Source organism: Pan paniscus, chromosome 20, assembly GCF_029289425.2.
Source record: "Pan paniscus chromosome 20, NHGRI_mPanPan1-v2.0_pri, whole genome shotgun sequence".
In the NCBI taxonomy this organism is placed as follows: Eukaryota; Metazoa; Chordata; class Mammalia; order Primates; family Hominidae; genus Pan; species Pan paniscus.
The window spans coordinates 44,409,215-44,426,787 of NC_073269.2; the positions used below are offsets into that span (position 1 = coordinate 44,409,215).

At 50.5% G+C, this 17,573-nt stretch overlaps 1 protein-coding gene across 4 annotated transcripts in view; it reads left to right on the forward strand.

The window, feature by feature from the left end:
• SIPA1L3 (signal induced proliferation associated 1 like 3) overlaps positions 1–17,573 on the forward strand; it is a 312,831-nt gene that overhangs the window by 207,341 nt on the left and 87,917 nt on the right. For all 4 annotated transcript variants that reach the window (XM_034944253.3, XM_034944252.3, XM_055103150.2 and 1 more), the window contains one exon: positions 7,419–7,693. In XM_034944253.3, the coding sequence (XP_034800144.2) occupies positions 7,419–7,693 (275 nt within the window). The remainder of the gene's footprint in view (positions 1–7,418; positions 7,694–17,573) is intronic.

Consider the following 17,573-nt stretch of genomic DNA (forward strand, 5'->3'; position numbering starts at 1 on the left):
GCGTGGTGGTGGGCGCCTGTAGTCCCGGCTACTCGGGAGGCTGAGGCAGGAGAATGGTGTGAACCCGGAAGGTGGAGCTTGCAGTGAGCTGAGATCACGCCACTGCGCTCCAGCCTGGGTGACAGTGCTAGACTCTGTCTCAAAAAATAAAAATAAAAAATAGGCCGGGCGTGGTGGCTCACGCCTGTAATCCCAGCACTTTGGGAGGCCGAGGTGGGCAGATCACAAGGTCAGGAGATTGAGACCATCCTGGCTAACACAGTGAAACCCCGTCTCTACTAAAAATACAAAAATTAGCCAGGCATGGTGGCGGGTGCCTGTAGTCCCAGCTACTCGGGAGGCTGAGGCAGGAGAATGGCGTGAACCTGGGAGGCGGAGGTTGCAGTGAGCCAAGACCCTGCCACTGCACTCCAGCCTGGGTGACAGAGCGAGACTCCGTCTCAAAAAAAAATAAATAAACAAACAAAAATAAATTAGCTGGGCATGGTGGTGCACACTTGTGGCCTCAACTATTCAGGAGGCTGAGTGGGATGATCGCTTGAGCCCAGGAGTTTGAGGCTGCAGTGAGCTATGATCACACCACTGCACTCCAACCTCGGCAACAGAGAAAGACCCGGACTCAAAAAAAAAATGAAAAAGTGGCCAGGCGCGGTGGCTCACACCTGTAATCCCAGCACTTGGGGAGGCCGAGGTGGATGGATTATTTCAGGTCAGGGGTTCAAGACCAGCCTGGCCAACATGGTAAAACCTCATCTCTACTAAAAATACAAAAATTAGCCAGGCGTGGTGGCACACACCTGTAATCCCAGCTACTCGGGAGGCCGAGGGAAAAGAATTGCTTGAACCCGAGAGGCAGAGGTTGCAGTGAGCTGAGAGTGAGCCACTGCACTCCAACGTGGGTGACAGAGCAAAACTCTGTCTCAAAAAAACAAACAAAAGCAAACTCCTGTGTTCCTCCCCACCCCTCTCAGAGGTTTCCTGACTTTGTAAAATAGAAGTCCTCTACTCAAATAAGGTTTTAGGGAAAAAAAGGTCGACTCCATCCCTCCATTTGCGGATGTCAGAGCTTTGGCATCAGCCTGGGCTCCACTCTCTCTCATGCCCACATTCGTCAGCTCCACTTCTGTAGGCAGGCATCAGCCACCTCTCCCACAGCCCTCACCCTGGAGCGAGCCACCCTGGTCTCTCCCGGACACTTTCGGTGGTGTCCTTTCTGGTCCTTCTTACCCCTGCCCTTGCTTCTCTGTGGCCTGTTCTCGACGTGGTAGTGAGAGCAATCTGATCACATCACCTCTCTGCCTAAACCCTCAGGTCACTCTAGGTTAAAGCCTCAGTCCTTACGGAAGCCCATGAGGCCGGGTGTGACCTGGCTCCCTGTCGACTTCTCTGACCTCATGTCACTGTTGCGCTCTCTGCCCCAGCCATGAAAACCTCTGAGGTTTCATGCGCATGCTAGGGCGGCGTCCAGCCTCAGGGCCTTTGTACCACCTCTTGCTGGAACACTTCTCTGATCACCACATGGCTCGCTCCCTTTCCTCCTACAGGCCTTTGGTCACATGTCGCCTTGTCGGTGAGGCCTCGTTATCTAAGATTGTACACCCCCTCCCCTGGCTTGGAGCACATTCACCCGCTTTGCCTGCTTAACCACCGTCTGCCATGCACTGTGTGTTATCTGTTCACTGCCGTGTCCTCAGCACCTGGGCCAGCGTCTGGTGCACAGTAGCCGCTGAGTGAGCAGGAACCGAGTGCAGGCACAAATGCGTCGTATGCTATAGTGGCCGCAATAGTGAGGATCGAATGGGCGCCAGCTCTGCGTCAGACCCTGCTCAGCACCTTGGGTGGTCTTGCGTCTCTTGCTCACAAAAGCCTGATGAGGTCCTCACTTCGCAGATGAGGAAACTGAGGCCCAGAGATACCTTGACTTGCCCAGAGCCCAAAGAGCCTGGGTTTTGGAGTTTTTTGTTTTGTTTTGTTTTTCGAGATGGAGTCTTGCTCTGTCCCCCAGGCTGGAGTGCAGCAGAGCGATCTCGGCTCACTGCAACCTCCACCTCCCGGGTTCAAGCATTTCTCCTGTCTCAGCCCCCCAGGTAGCTGGGACTACAGGCGCCCGCCACCATGCCCAGCTAATTTTTGCATTTTTAATAGAGATAGGGTTTCGCCATGTTGGCCAGGCTAGTCTCGAACTCCTGGCCTCAAGTGATCCACCCTCCCTGGCCTCCCAAAGTACTAGAATTACAGGCCTGAGCCACTGTGCCCGGCCAAGCCTGGATTCTTAAACACTAGGCTACTCCACCTCCCCTAATCTTGACAGCAGCTCGCATTTCTTGAGCAGGGACCATGCCAGGCACCGTGCCAGGTGACATGTTTTACCCACATCCTCACTGTGCCACTCTGTCCCACACCCACCCCCGTGCCTACTGTTGGCGGAGTCCTTTTAGAGCATATTTCCACAGCCATACCCCCACCCTCACCCCCAGTCTCAGTGCCCCAGAGCCTGCTGGGGAACCAGTGGGCCAGGGAATGGTGACATAAGCCATCTCCCGTGGAGGGGCAGGCCCGTTTTGAATGACTCGTGACAGTGAGTCTCTCTCTTTGTGAAGCACCCACAGGGTACAGATTCCACACTCTCCCCGCCAGGCTGACTCAACTGCCCCAGACATCCTGAACTAACGGTATCCCATCACTGGTTAATTGAATGAGTGTTGTTATGTGCCTGGCCTTGGCCTGGCCAGTGCTGGGACACAGCGATGACCATAACAGACCCAGGCCTACTTTCATGGTGCTCCTCTCTGGGACAGATATTAAACACGCAATTCGGCCAAGCGCGGTGGCTCACGCCTGTAATCCCAGCACTTTGGAAGGCCGAGGTGGGTGGATCACCAGGTCAAGAGATCGAGACCATCCTGGCCAACATGATGAAACCCCATCTCTACTAAACATACGAAAAAATTAGCCGGGCGTGGTGGCGGGCTCCTGTAGTCCCAGCTACTCAGAAGGCTGAGGCAGAAGAATGGCGTGAGCCCGGGAGGCGGAGGTGGCAGTGAGCCGAGATTGCACCACTGCACTCCAGCACTCCAGCCTGGTGACAGAGTGAGGCTCCATCTCAAAAAAAACAAAAACAAAAACAAAAAACAAAACAAAAAAAACACCACGCAATTGAAGTGCCAAGAGCTTAAAAGGCGGGTGTGGAGGATGCCAGGAGAACCTATCAGATGGTGCTAAATCAGACAAGGAGAAGGTCTCAAATCCACAGGTTGGATACAGTCCCAGATGTATTTAGTTAGTTACCAAAGTTTAGCATTTAGAGCAAGCTTGTCCAACCTGCAGCCCAAGATGGCTTTGAATGGCACCCAACACAGATTCATAAAGTTTCTTAAAACATTATGACATTATGAGTTTTTTTGTGATTTTTTTTAAGCTTATCAGCTGTCATTAATGTTAGTGTATTTCATGTGAGGCCCAAGACAATTCTTTTTTTTTTTTCTTTAAGACAGTCTTGCTCTGTTGCCTAGGCTGGAGTGCCATGGTGCAATCTCAGCTCACTGCAACCTCCGCCTCCCCGGTTCAAGCGATTCTCCTGCCTCAGCCTCCCAAGTAGCTGGGATTACAGATGTGCACCACCATGCCCAGCTAATTTTGTATTTTTTTTAGTAGAGATGGGGTTTCACCATGTTGCCCAGGCTGGTCTTGAACTCCTGACCTGAGGTGATCTGCCCACCTCAGCCTCCCAAAGTGCTGGAATTGCAGGCATGAGCCACTGTGCCCGGCCCAATTTTACTTTTTAATTATAGAAAATTGCAAGCATACACTAAAGCAAAGGGAATCATATAAGAACCCCAGTCTTGGCCGGCTGCAGTGGCTCACACCTGTAATCCCAGCACTTTGGGAGGCCAAGGCAGTTGGATCACCAGAGGTCAGGATTTCAAGACCAGCCTGACCGACATGGAGAAACCCCGTCTCTACTAAAAATACAAAATTAGCTGGACATGGTGGCGCATGCCTGTAATCCCAGCTACTTGGGAGGCTGAGGCAGAATTGCATGAACCCAGGAAGCGGAGGTTGCGGTGAGCCAAGATTGTGCCATTGCACTCCAGCCTGGGCAACAAGAGCAAAACTCCGTCTCAAAAAAAAAAAAAAGAGAACCCCAGTCTTCATTACCATCTACAATAGTTACTGACCCATGGCTGATCTTGTTCTTTCTTCCCTCCCTCTCTTTCCCAATTATTTTGAAGAAATCCTAGACATCCTATCATTTCATCTGTAAACTTTTCAATATTTATTTCTAAAAGATACAACTCTCAAAACATAACATAGCCATCATACATAAAATAAAAAATTAACGATAATTCCTTATTGTCAAATAAACACATTGTCACCCATGAATGGGCTATAAAATCAATCACAGAGATGTAATTTTTTTTATTTTTAATTTTAACTTTAATTTTTAAAGACAAGGTCTTGGTGTCACCCCGGCTGGAGTGCAGTGGCACAATCATCGCTCACTGCAGTGTCACTCTCCTGGGCTCAAGCCTGCCTCCCACCTCAGCCTCCCGAGTAGCTGGGACTGCAAGTGTATGCCACCATGCTCAGCTAATTTTTTTTTTATTTTATTTTTAGTAGAGATGAGGTCTTGCTATATTGCCCAGGCTCATCTTGAACTCTTGGGCTCAAGCAGTCCTCCTGCCTTGGCCTCCGAAAAGTGTTGAGATTACAGAGATTACAGGTGTGAGGCACTGCACTCAGCCTGAGTTGCAACAGTGTTAAAGGTTAGATATCTTAGTCCACTTAGCCTGAATATAACAACATAGCTTAGGTGGGGTAGCTTATAAGCAAAAGCAGTTTATTTCTTCGCATTTCTGGAGGCCAGGAAGTCCAAGATAAAGGCACCCGCAGGTTCTGTATCTGGTGAGGGCCCCTTTCAACTTCATGGATGGCACCTTCTTGCTGTCATGGTGGAAGAGGTGAACAAGTTCCTTGGGCCTCTTTTTTTTTTTTTTTTTGAGACAATCTCGCTCTGTCGCCCAGGCTGGAGTGCAGTAGCGTGATCTCGGCTCACTGCAACCTCTGCCTCCTGAGTTCAAGCGATTCTCCTGTGTCAGCCCCCTGAGTAGCTGGGATTACAGGCGTACACCACCACGTCAGGCCTCTTTTATATGGGCACTGATCCCCTTCATGAGGGTTCTGCCGTAGTAATAGGATGGGAAAGAATAAAAAGTGTCACAGTGCGCCTCAGTGAGTAAAGATAAGACTATTTTATGAAGCATTGTTTTGGTCACACATGTTTCCCTCACTTTCCAAATTCTCGCCGTCCAAATCAGATTCAGTGACATTTTCAGGTAAGTACTTTACCATCCAAATGCTTACGTCTTGCTATCCACACTCAAGAATGTGACGGATTTGAATTGCAAGAAATATTTGTGTCTGTGGGCATGTGTGTAAAACACGAATGTGTAGAGTAGTTTGTGACATAAAATTATTTCTAAAACACGAATTTGTAGAGTAGTTTGTGACATAAAATTATTTCTTTCCTTGGCTGGGCGCAGTGGCTCACGCCTGTAATCCCAGCACTTTGGGAGGCCGAGACAGGTGAATCACTTGAGGTCAGGAGTTCGAGACCAGCCTGGCCAACATGGTAAAACCCCATCTCTACTAAAAGTACCAAAATTAGCTGGGTGTGGTGGCAGATGCCTGTAATCCCACCTACTCGGGAGGCTGAGACAGGAGAATTGCTTGAACCAGGGAGGCGGAGGTGGCAGTGAGCTGAGATCGGGCCACTGCACTCCAGCCTGGGCGACAGCGAGACTCCGTCTTAAAAAAAAAAAAATGTATTCCTTTCTTCAAGTGGTGGTGAGAAAAGTATGAAAGCCGGCATCCTGATAGGTATGTTACATAGCATCATTTCTAGCCAGGGGATGACTTCTCACAGGAAATGTAAGCCATTCCGTTATCTTTCCATAATGCAGTTTTAGGAAAGGTCAGGCATTCTTGACAACTTGCTTAATAGCCATGGCTGGTTACGTTCATCTTGTTTTTATCCCAAGAAGAGGAGGGGATCGCTTAACAGCATGCTGGGGGGAGGGGGCAGGGCTCTATTCAGCAGGTCCTCAGATCTTATGGTAACACATTATCCAGGGGAATATCTCACCCAGTGAAGCAGGGAGTCCTGGAGGCCAGGCCCTGCATGGTCCGATCAGCTCCATGTTGGGGGAAGGTCTGAGGAGGAGATGGGGAAAGGGTTTCTTCCTCCAAGAATGGTGTCACGAGGCCGGGCATGGTGGCTCACGCCTGTAATCCCAGCACTTTGGGAGGCTGAGGCGGGCAGATCATGAGGTCAGGAGTTCGAGACCAGCCTGACCAATATGGTGAAACCCCATCTCTACTAAAAATACAAAAAACTAGCCAGGCATGGTGGCGCGTGCCTGTAATCCCTGCTACTGGGGAGGCTGAGGCAGGATACTTGCTTGAACCCGGGAGGCGGAGGTTGCAGTGAGCCGAGATCACGCCACTGCACTCCAGCCTGGGTGACAGAGTGAGACTCTGTCTCAAAAAAAAAAAAAAAAGAATGGTGTCACGAAGTAAAAGAATATAATGTGAGTTCCCAATCTAGAAAAGGTCCCAGTACTTCTGGTCTGCTGCTTCCTTGTGTATTTTAGTTAGAGTCATTGTGTCAGTCAGGATACAGTATTAGTGGCTTAAAGCAGGTTTGGCCGGGTGTGGTGGCTCTCGCCTGTAATCCTAGCACTTTGGGAGGCTGAGGCAGGTGGATCATCTGAGGTCAGGAGTTCGAGACTAGCCTAGCCAATATGGCAAAACCCTGTCTCTACTAAAAATACAAAAATTAGCCAGGCGTGGTAGCAGACGCTTGTAATCCCAGCTACTCGGGAGGCTGAGGCAGGAGAATCGCTTGAACCCAGGAAGCAGACGTTGCAGTGAGCTGAGATCATGCCACTGCACTTCAGCCTGGGCGACAGAGCAAGTCTCCGTCTCAAAAATAAATAAATAATAAAATGATAAAATAAATACCGCAGCCCAGAGGATATGGCAGTGCCACTCGCAACTCATTGGCCAAAACAAGTCCCAGGGCCCCACCCAACCACAAGGGAGCCAAGAAGTGCAATCCCACTGACCCCAGGAAGGAGGGAGTTCGGGGCCTTTGGAGCCACAGCTCATGACTGCCATGGTCTCTGCAAGGTTAGAAGCCACGGGGTCGCATATCCATATTTCCTCTCCAGAAATCAGGAAGCCAGGCTGGGACCGGGTGCGTGTTCCCCCTGCAGGTCCCCTGCCATCACCCGGGAAGGTATTAATAGATGGGAGTCGGCAGGTTTTTGGCTTCAAAGCGGGGAACGTGACCAGGGGTCTTCCAGAGGAGCTGACCCAAGCAGCTTCTGAGGCTCGATCCTGCCTGTGGCCTGCAGGTGATGACCAATGGCTGGGAGACGGTGGACATGACGCTGCGGCGGAACGGGCTCGGGCAGCTGGGCTTCCACGTGAAGTACGACGGCACGGTGGCCGAGGTTGAGGACTACGGATTTGCCTGGCAGGCCGGCCTCCGGCAGGGCAGCCGACTAGTGGAGATCTGCAAGGTGGCCGTGGTCACACTGACCCACGACCAGATGATCGACCTGCTGCGCACCTCTGTCACTGTGAAGGTGGTCATCATCCCGCCTTTTGAGGACGGCACTCCCCGGAGGTAAGGGTCTCCACCTTTCAGCCGGGTGGTGGGTGGCAGCTCCCAGATCGCTGGCATGAGACCTCCCTGGCACTGTCACTTGAGGTCCCAATAGAGGGGGGATAGGCAGGCCCTTCTAGGCAGGAATAGTGGCAACGGTGACAGGAGGGGGAGGGCACGTCTACAGAGCGCTTACTGTATGCCAGTTATTGGTTTAGCCCTTCCTACATGCATGATCGCATTGAATCTCCACAGTTGCCCTGTGAGGGGAGAGCCTCATTCTTCCCATTTCCTACATGAAGCACAGGATGTTAATAGTTGCTTGCCTGTGGGCCCCCCACACTTCATCCATTTGTTCAAAATGTGTTTATTGAGCCCCTACTGTGTGCAAGCTCTGTTCAAAGTGACCACAACAAAGTGCCTGCTCCCTTGCGGTTTGTGTTCTACAGGGAAAGACAGGCCGTGAAGAAATAGGTGTGTCATACCGGATCAGGTAGTGCTAAGTCTCAGAAGGAAATTAAAGCAGGGTAATGAAGGGGCTGCAGCACGGTGGGAGAGCTGCTTACAAGGCGGGCAGAGAAGGCTCCGCGAGGCTCCACAGGGAGGCAGCCATGTGGTTTTCTGGCCAGCGGGCTCCAGACAGGAGCTGGCCAGGGCACAGCCTCCCCAGTGTACATGGGTGGTGTGTTCCTGGAGTACGGGGAGGCCCATGTGGCTGGAGCAGAGCGAGCAGGAGTGAGAGCTGAGAGCAAAGGACAGAGAGGTGACCAGGCAGGCAGTGTGGGCTTCATGGGCCATGAGAGAAGCTTGAGTTTTATTCCATGCTCAGTGGGAAGCTGGTAGGTGACTTATTTATTTTGTTTTGTTTTTTCTTTTGTTGTTTTTGTTTTTTGTTTTTTTAGATGGAGTCTTGCTCTGTCGCCCAGGCTGAAGTGCAGTGGCGTGATCTCAACTCACTGCAACCTCCACCTCCCGGGTTCAAGCGATTCTCCTGCCTCAGCCTCCCGAGTAGCTGGGACTACAGGCGCGTGCCACCACACCCAGCTAATTTTTGTATTTTTAGTAGAGACGGGGTTTCACCATGTGGCCCAGACTGGTCTTGAATTCCTGACCTCAGGTGATCTACCCGCCTCAGCCTCCCAAAGTGCTGAGCCTCCCCAGGCTGTTTGTTTCGTTTTTTAATGGAATATCTCAAACATAAAGTGTATTACAAGTATCAAAACATATCATATGCCCCATAAATATATACGCCTACTGTGTACCCACCAAAGTTAAAAAGAAATAAAAGGAAATACCCGAGTGGGGGGAACAAAAGTATACTGAGCCCTCTGGCCCTTACCAACATGCGGCCAGCTTTTTGTTTTTTGTTTTATTATCTCCATATCCTCTTCCTGCCCCGCCTGTCATCTTAGATTATCTAAAACAATTCCAGATCCTGGAATGTACCTCTATACAATAAAGACCTTTTTTAAAAATTACACCTAACAAATTTAACAGTAATTTCATGTATTTCTTGTTTTTGTTTGTTTTTTTGTTTTTTATTTTTTATTTTTTGAGATGGAATCTCACTCTGTTGCCCAGGCTGGAGTGCAATGGCACCATCTCGGCTCAGTGCAACCTCCATCTCCCAGTTCAAGCGATTCTCCTGCCTTAGCCTCAGCCTCCCGAGTAGCTGCAACTACAGACATGTGCCACCATGCCCAGCTAATTTTTGTAGTTTTTGGTAGAGACAGAGTTTCCCCATGTTGGCCAGGTTGGTCTCAAACTCCTGACCTCAAGTGATCCACCTGTCTTGGCCTCCCAAAGTGCCAGGATTACAGGCTTGTGCCACCACACCTGGCCTTAACAGTATTTTCTTTTTCTTTCCTTTTTTTTGAGATGGAGTCTCGCTCTATCACCAGGCTGGAGTACATTGGTGCGATCTCAGCTCACTGCAACCTCTGCCTCCCGGGTTCAAGAGATTCTCCTGCCTCAGCCTCCCAAGTAGTTGGGACTACAGGCATGTGCCACCATGCCCAGCTAATTTTTGTATTTTTAGTAGACACGGGGTTTCACCATGTTGTCCAGGATGGTCTCAATCTCTTGTCCTCGTGATCCACGTGCCTCGGCCTCCCAAAGTGCTGGAGTTAACAGGCGTGAGCCACTGCGTCCAGCCAACGGCAATTTCGTAGTGTCAACTATCTAGACTGGGTTCACACCTGTAATCGTAACACTTTGGGAGGCTGAGGTGGGAAGATCACTTGAGGCCAGGAGTTCAAGACCAGCCTGGCCAACACAGTGAGACCCCGTCTCTGCATCTCTGCATCTCTGCCTAAAGGAGAAAAAAAAAACAGTGCAGTTGTAGCCCCAGCTATTTTCAGGCTGAAGTGGGAAAATCACTTGAGCCTAGGAAGTTGAGGCTGCAGGGAGCCATGATTGTGCCACTGCACTCCAGCCTGGGCAACAGAGGGAGACCTCATCTCTTTGTTTTTTAAACAGTTGTTCATCAGAATTTTCCTATTGGCCAGGTGTGGTGGCTCACACCTGTAACCTCAGCACTTTGGGAGGCCGAGGCGGGCGGATCACCAGGCGGGAGTTCAAGACCAGCCTGAACCAGGCCGGAGTCCAAGACCAGCCTGACCAATGTGGAGAAACACTGTCTCTACTAAAAATACAAAACTAGCTGGGCGTGGTGGCGCATGCCTGTAATCCCAGCTACTCGGGAGGCTGAGGCAGGAGAATTGCTTGAACCCGGGAGGCAGAGGTTGCGGTGAGCTGAGATCGTGCCATTGCACTCCAGCCTGGGCGACAAGAATGAAGCTACGTCTCAAAAAAAAAAAGAAAAAAAGAATTCTCCTATTGCATTTGATTCATGTATCTCTTGAGGCTCTTTTTTTTTTTTTTTTTTTTTTTGCTTTGAGACAGAGTCTTGCTCTGTCACCCAGGCTGGAGTGCAGTGGCACAATCTTGGCTCACTGCAACCTCTGCCTCCTGGGTTCCAGCGATTCTCCTGTGTCAGCCTCCTGAGTAGCTGGGATTACAGGCATGTAGCACCACACCTGGCTAAATTTCATATTTTTAGTAGAGCTGGGGTTTCACCATGTTGGCCAGGCTGGTCTTGAACTCCTGACTTCAGGTGTTCCACCCACCTCAGCCACCCAAAGTGCTGGGATTACAGATGTGAGCCACTGCGCCTGGCCTTTTCCTTGCAGTTTATTTTGGAAAGAAACCAGGTCACCTGTCCTTAGAGCTTCCCCCTTCCTGGCTTTAGCTGGCGGACTCCCCATGGTGTCCTTTAGCCTATTGCTCCACCACTGGTATTTTCTGTAAACTAGAGTCAAAGATGGAAGCTTGCTTAGGCCCCAATGGGATGTCTTTCGGCCGCAGCACTCCTAGGTATGCATCTGTGAGAAGGCACTGCCTGCCTGGTCTCCCCCTGCAAGTGACACTAGGGGCAAGCAGAGGCTTCAGACAGCGGCACCTGGCCATCACCACGTGTCCCCTTCAGTCCTGTTTCACAGCCCAGCAGCCACTGCTAGGCCCTGCCTAGATCCATCATTTCATGACGGTTTGCAGACGAGTGCCATCTTCATTCTGTCGTTCCTTCTTCATATATTGGCTGGAATGCTTCTAAAAAGAGCTTTCTTTCAGTAACCGTTTAGTTACCCTGAGGTATAATTTGTACAGAGAAGACAAGATAAATACAGTTTTCAGAATAATGAGTTGGTCGCTAGCAACCTCCAGAAGTGACCAATGAGAGAGATGCACCATGTTCTCAGCTCTGGAAACAGTGCACAGAGGACAGCCAAGGCCTTGGCCTCATGGAGTGAGGCCCCAATGGGTCAGGGGAGACAAACAGTAAACAAGTAAATAAATGAGATGATTTTATATCACAGAATGGGGAGGCAGGAGAGCATAGCAGGAGAGGCAGGCTGTCTAGGTTTGAATCCCAGCTCTTCCCCTTGTTACCTTTGACCCTAGGGAAGTGGCCTTACCACCCTGTGCCCGGTTTCCTCATTTGTAAAACAAGGACAATAACGTCCTTTCCACAAGAGCGTTTGTGAAGTTGAAGGAGATCCAACTTGTAAAGCACGTAGGACAGGCCAGACCCAGTGAATTTGTGACTGTGAAGTGCTGGTGGCTCTCAGCACTTTTGGAGGCCGAGGCCAGAAGATCACTTGAGCCCAGCAGTTCGAGACCAGCCTAGGCAACATAGCAAGACCTCACCACTACAATAAATTTTTTTTTTTGAGACTGAGTTTCACTCTTGTTGCCCAGACTGCAGTGCAGTGGCATGATCTTAGCTCACTGCAAGCTCCGCCTCCTGTGTTCAAGCGATTCTTCTGCCTCATCCTCCCGAGTAGCTGTGACTACAGGCATGCACCACCACACCCAGCTAATTTTTGTATTTTTAGCAGAGACGGGGTTTCACCATATTGGCCAGGCTGGTCTCAAACTCCTGACCTCATGTGATCCGCCCGCCTCGACCTCCCAGAGTGCTAGGATTACAGGCATGAGCCACTGCACCCAGCCCAAATTTTTAAAAATCAGCTAGGTGTGATGGCACATGCATGTAGTCTCAGCTACTCAGGGTGAGATAGGAGGTTGAGACTGCAGTGAGCTGTGATCACACCACTGCACTCAAGCTTTCTCAAAAAAAAAAAAAAAAAAAAAAAAAGCCAGGCTTGGTGGCTCACGCCTGTAATCCCAGCACTTTCGGAGGCCAAGGCGGGTGGATCATGAGGTCAGGAGTTTGAGACCAGCCTGGCCAATATGGTGAAACCCCATCTCTACTAAAAATACAAAAATTAGCCGGGCATGGTAGCGTGCGCCTGTAGTTCCAGCTATTCAGGAGGCTGAGGCAGAAGAATCACTTGAACCCAGGAGGCAGAGGTTGCAGTGAGCCGATTGCACCACTGCACTCCAGCCTGGATGACAGAGTGAGACTCTGTTTCAGGAAAAAAAAAAAAAAAAAAAAAGGCACGTGGGACAGTACTTGGCCTATAGGAGGCGCTCGAGAGACACTGGCGCCAAGATACTGGATGTGAGGACTGTAAAGGGCACATGACCCACATTGGACAGGGTGGTCCGGGAAGGCCCGAAGGTGAGGGCAAAGGCCCTTAGCTTGGAGACAGACCAGAAAGAGGACCTGCGTGGCTGCAGCAGATTCAGCCAAGAGGAGGGCACAAGATGGGGTGACGATGAGTGCCATATTCACATATGACCTTGCTGGGCTCACACCAGGGCTGGTGTGATCTCTGCTTTGTAGACGAGAAAACCGAGGCCCAGAGCGAACAAGTCACTTTGCAGAGTTGTACAGCTAGTAAGCAGCAAAGCAAAATTCAAATCCAGGTCGGCCTGTCTCCATTATACTCTGCAGCCTCTGAAAGCCATCACGAGCTATTAATACACGGGCATGCGAGTGATGTCCCCACCCTCACCTTCCTGAGTCATGCTTGCTCTCTCTCCACTTGGTGGGGGACAGTTCTGGGCAGGCCTAAACCCTGAACCTGAGGGTGTGGCCACCCCTACCCACATCCCAGATGGCTCAACCTCAGGACTCCAGTCATGCCCCGGGTGTCTCCCGTTCCCAGCCCTTTTCTCCTGCCACCTTCCTACCCTGCCCGGAGCCACAGCCCAGCCACACCTGCTTAGATCTCTGCAGGGGCAAGTCAAGGCCAGATAACCCCACAGGCAAGTGCCCTGGTGGCTACGCTTCTCGAGGAAGGACATGCGCCCCTCTCCACACACTCCCACGGGTGCACACGATAAGCCAGCTTGCGCATCGCATGACTCTCACCCCAAACATGCAGGTAGGGACAAACTGAAAGGCAAAGAAAAGTCTGCGGTTCTCCAGCTTTGGGGAGACAGGGCCAGGGAGAGTGCAACCAGACAGACGAGTTCTTCTCCCTGCCCTTTTCAGGAGGAAGACATTCCCTCCTGTTCCCTTTATAAGGCAGCTGCTGAAACAGGATCTCCCGTTTGCAGGGGTGGGCGTGGGTCAGGACTTGGGTGGTTTTTGTTGTTCTTCAAATGCAGAGGTGTGTAGCTGACCTCATTTGCAGAGCTGATGACCCAGGCTCTGGGCTTTCTCCAGCCTGTTGATGCAACCCTGGCTCAAATGTCTGTTGTAGTGAGCTCTGAGGCGAGCAGTGAGGACGGGATAGAAGTGCCCTCGCTGCCACCATCCAGGCCGCATGGCTTGCACGCTGACCCCATGCTCTCAGACACCGAGGAGAATGCACGGGGTCTTCCTCCTACCCCCAGGCCACAAGGCTGGAGTTTTGTTTGGGTTTTTTTGTTTGTTTGTTTTTGTTTTGTTTTTCTTCTTTTTTCAGAGGAAGTTTCACTCTCTGTGCCCAGGCTGGAGTGCAGTGGTGTGAGATCATGCCACTGCATTCCAGCCTGGGCAAGAGAGTGAGACTCTGTCTCAAAAAAAAAAAAAAAAAAAGAAGAATGCATAAGAAAGTGGGAGCAGTGGTTGCTTCTGGTAGTTGAAACTGGAGGATGGGATTGGGAGACAGGGATGCGTGTTATATCATTTTAATCCTTAAAAACAATTCAAGGGCCAGACGCAGTGGCTCACACCTGTAATCCCAGCACTTTGGGAGGCCGAGGGAGCCGGATCACCTGAGATCAGGAGTTCAAGACCAGCCTAGACAACATGGTGAAACCCGGTGTCTACTAAAAATACAAAATGTAGCCGGGCGTTGTGGCAGACGCCTGTAATCCCAGCTACTCAGGAGGCTGAGGCAGGAGAATCACTTGAACCCGGGAGGTGGAGATTGCAGTGAGCCAAGACTGCGTCACTACACACCAACAAGGGTGACACAGCAAGACTCCGTCTCAAAAAAAATTTTTTTAATCAATAAATGAAGCAGGCCTTCTCAAATGTTATTGTGTATCAGCATCATCACAGGCAGCTCAGTCAAATGCAGATCCTTGGGCCCTGCCTCAGGGGATTCTGATGCGTGTAATCTGGGATGGGGCCCAGGAATCTTCATTATTTGCTGAGCTCCTGATAATTTCGATGATGATCATTTTCAGATCACTGGGGAAGGCGAGAGCCGGGAGGAGCTGGGGCAGAATCTTTTCCAGAGCCCCAAGGTGGTTTGGTTGGATTTCAGAAAGTGGAAGTGAGGCTTTTGCTTCTGTTTGTGGGAAAAGCAGGTAAACTGTCCTTAGAATCAGCTGGAGGAGGCAACTGCATCAGCTCTGATTTGTTAAGCAGTTGTCATGTGCAGACTCTGCTAACGCTCAGAGAATGCTCACAGCCAGCTCCATATTACAGATTAGGAAACTGAGGCTCTGAGAAGAGGATTCCTCACCCACACCCATGTAGGTGATAACGGGGCTAGAATCTGGATCAGCCATCTGGCCCCGCAGCCCTGGCTCTGTACCTCTCCATGCTGCATGCTGCCTTCATTTTTGTTGTTGTTGTTGTTGTTTTTGAGATGGAGTCTCACTCTGTTGCCCAGGCTGGAGTGCAATGGCATGATCTCAGCTCACTGCAACCTCCGCTTCCCAGGTTCAAGCGATCCTCCTGCCTCAACCCCCCTAGTAGCTGAGATTATAGGCACGTGCCACCATGCCTGGCTAATTTTTGTATTTTTAGTAGAGATGGGGTTTCACCATGTTGGCCAAGCTGGTCTTTAACTCCTGACCTCAGGTGATCCACCCGCCTCGGCCTCCCAAAGTGCTGGGATTACAGATGTGAGCCACTGCACCTGGCCCATATTTTTTTTTTTAGGAGATGGGGTCTAGAACTCCTGGGTTCAAGTGATCCTCTCGTCTGTTCCTCCCAAATGCTGGGATTATAGGTGTGAGCCACTGCACCCAGCCCATGCTGCCTTCAAAGTGATTGATTAATATTTTCCTCTTTATATTTTAATTATTATTATTATTTAGTTATTATTTTTTTGGACACAGGATCTTGCTGTGTTGCCCAGGCTGGCCTTGAACTCCTGGGATCAAGTGATCCTCCCATCTCAGACTGAGTTGTGTGAGTAGCTGGGACTGCCCAGCTATGTTTTTCTCTTTGAGGTCATACCCAGGGACTCTTAGCCCAAGATGAAGCCATCAGTACCTAAGGGAAAAGGCCAGGCATGGTGGCTCATGTCTGTAATCCCAACACTTTGGGAGGCCGAGGCGGATGCATCACTTGAGGTCAGGAGTTTGAGACCAGCCTGGCCAACATGGTGAAACCCCATCTCTACTAAAAACACAAAAATTAGCCAGGCATGGTGGCAGGCACCTGTAGTCCCAGCTACTCAGGAGGCTGAGGCATGAGAATTGCTTGAACCCAATAGGCGAAGGTTGCAGTGAGCCAGGATCACGCCACTGCACTCTAGCCTGGGCAACAGAGCCAGACTCCGTCTCAAATAAAAAAAAAAAATAAAGTAACTAAAGGAAAAGTCAAGGACATAAGAAATCTACCCACTGGCTCCCAAACCACTCTACGGTGGGGCCATTGTCCATGGTGGTTAAAGTTGTGGGCTTTGGAGTCAACGTGCTAAATATTTAAATCCAACTTCTACTTCTTACTGGCTGTTTCACCTTGGATGGGTTATTTAACTTCTCTGTGCCTCGGTTTACTTGTCTTTAAAAGGTGATGTACTGATCAGGACTCTGTGTACCAGCAACAGAACAGACTGAAACATGGCACCGCAAAAGAGAGTCTTCACTGGCTCACATAGCCGACAAGACTAGGAGATGGGACAGCATTTAGGCACAGCCATATCCAGGGACTCGGACACCCTCACCAGGAGTCTCTGTCCCTTGTTTACCTTTCCATGTTTGCTGTCATTCTCAGTCAGTCTCTTGCCTCCCCCTCCCACAGCTCTGAACTTAGGTCCCCTCAGCCCAGCATCCCCAGTGGAAATAGATCTTTTTCCCTAATGGTTTTCAAAACAGTTCCAGAATAGGACGTGGTGCCTCATGCCTGTAATCCTAGCACTTTGGGAGGCCAAGGTGGGCGGATCACCTGAGGTCAGGAGTTCGAGACCAGCCTGGCCAACATGATGAAACCCCATCTCTACTAAAAATACAAAAGTTAGCCAGGCATGGTGGCACATGCCTGTAATCCCAGCTACTCGGGAGGCTGAGGCAGGAGAATCGCTTGAACCTGGGAGGCAGAGGTTGCAGTGAGCCGAGATCGCACCACTGCACTCCAGCCTGGGTGACAGAGCGAGACTCTATCTCAAAAAAAAAAAAAAAAAAAAAAAACTGAGTGTGGTGGCTCACGCCTGTAATCCCAACACTTTGGGAGGCCGAGGAGGACGGATTACTTGAGGTCAGGCATTCAAGACCAGCCTGGGCAACATGGTGAAATGCCATCTCTACTAAAAATACAAAAATTAGCTGGGTGTGGTGGCGCACACCTGTAGTCCTAGCTACTCAGGAGGCTAAGGCGCGAGAATCGCTGAAACCTGGGAGGTGGAGGTTGCAGTGAGCCGAGATCTCAGCATTGCACTCCAGCCTGGGTGACAGAGCAAGACTCCATCTCAAAAAAAACAAACAACTGATGCTCGTTATCTCTCGTTGGCCCTGCTTAGAGCACATGACAATTCTGTGCTAGTCATTGTGTCAGGGTGGGGGCTTGGAGAAAGCTTCTAATTGGTCAGGCCTGGGTCACATGCTAATACCTGGAGCCAAGAAGTGGGGTCAGCCCCACCCAGAGCCCATATTAACAAAGACCTGTTATCAGGAGAGGGGGTGTGGGGAGAGACACCAGGCAGGCAGGAATGGCAGGTGTGCACTGCCTGGAGACAGTGATAGTACCTTTCCCCACCTCTGCCCGGGCCTGTCATGTCTACAGGCTCTGATAGACATTCATATTGTTATTGTTCCTCACCTGGTGCCTGGTGAGACATTGGCAGCTGCCAGTCCAAAGGGACAGCCAGAAGACACTGCCAAGTGTCAG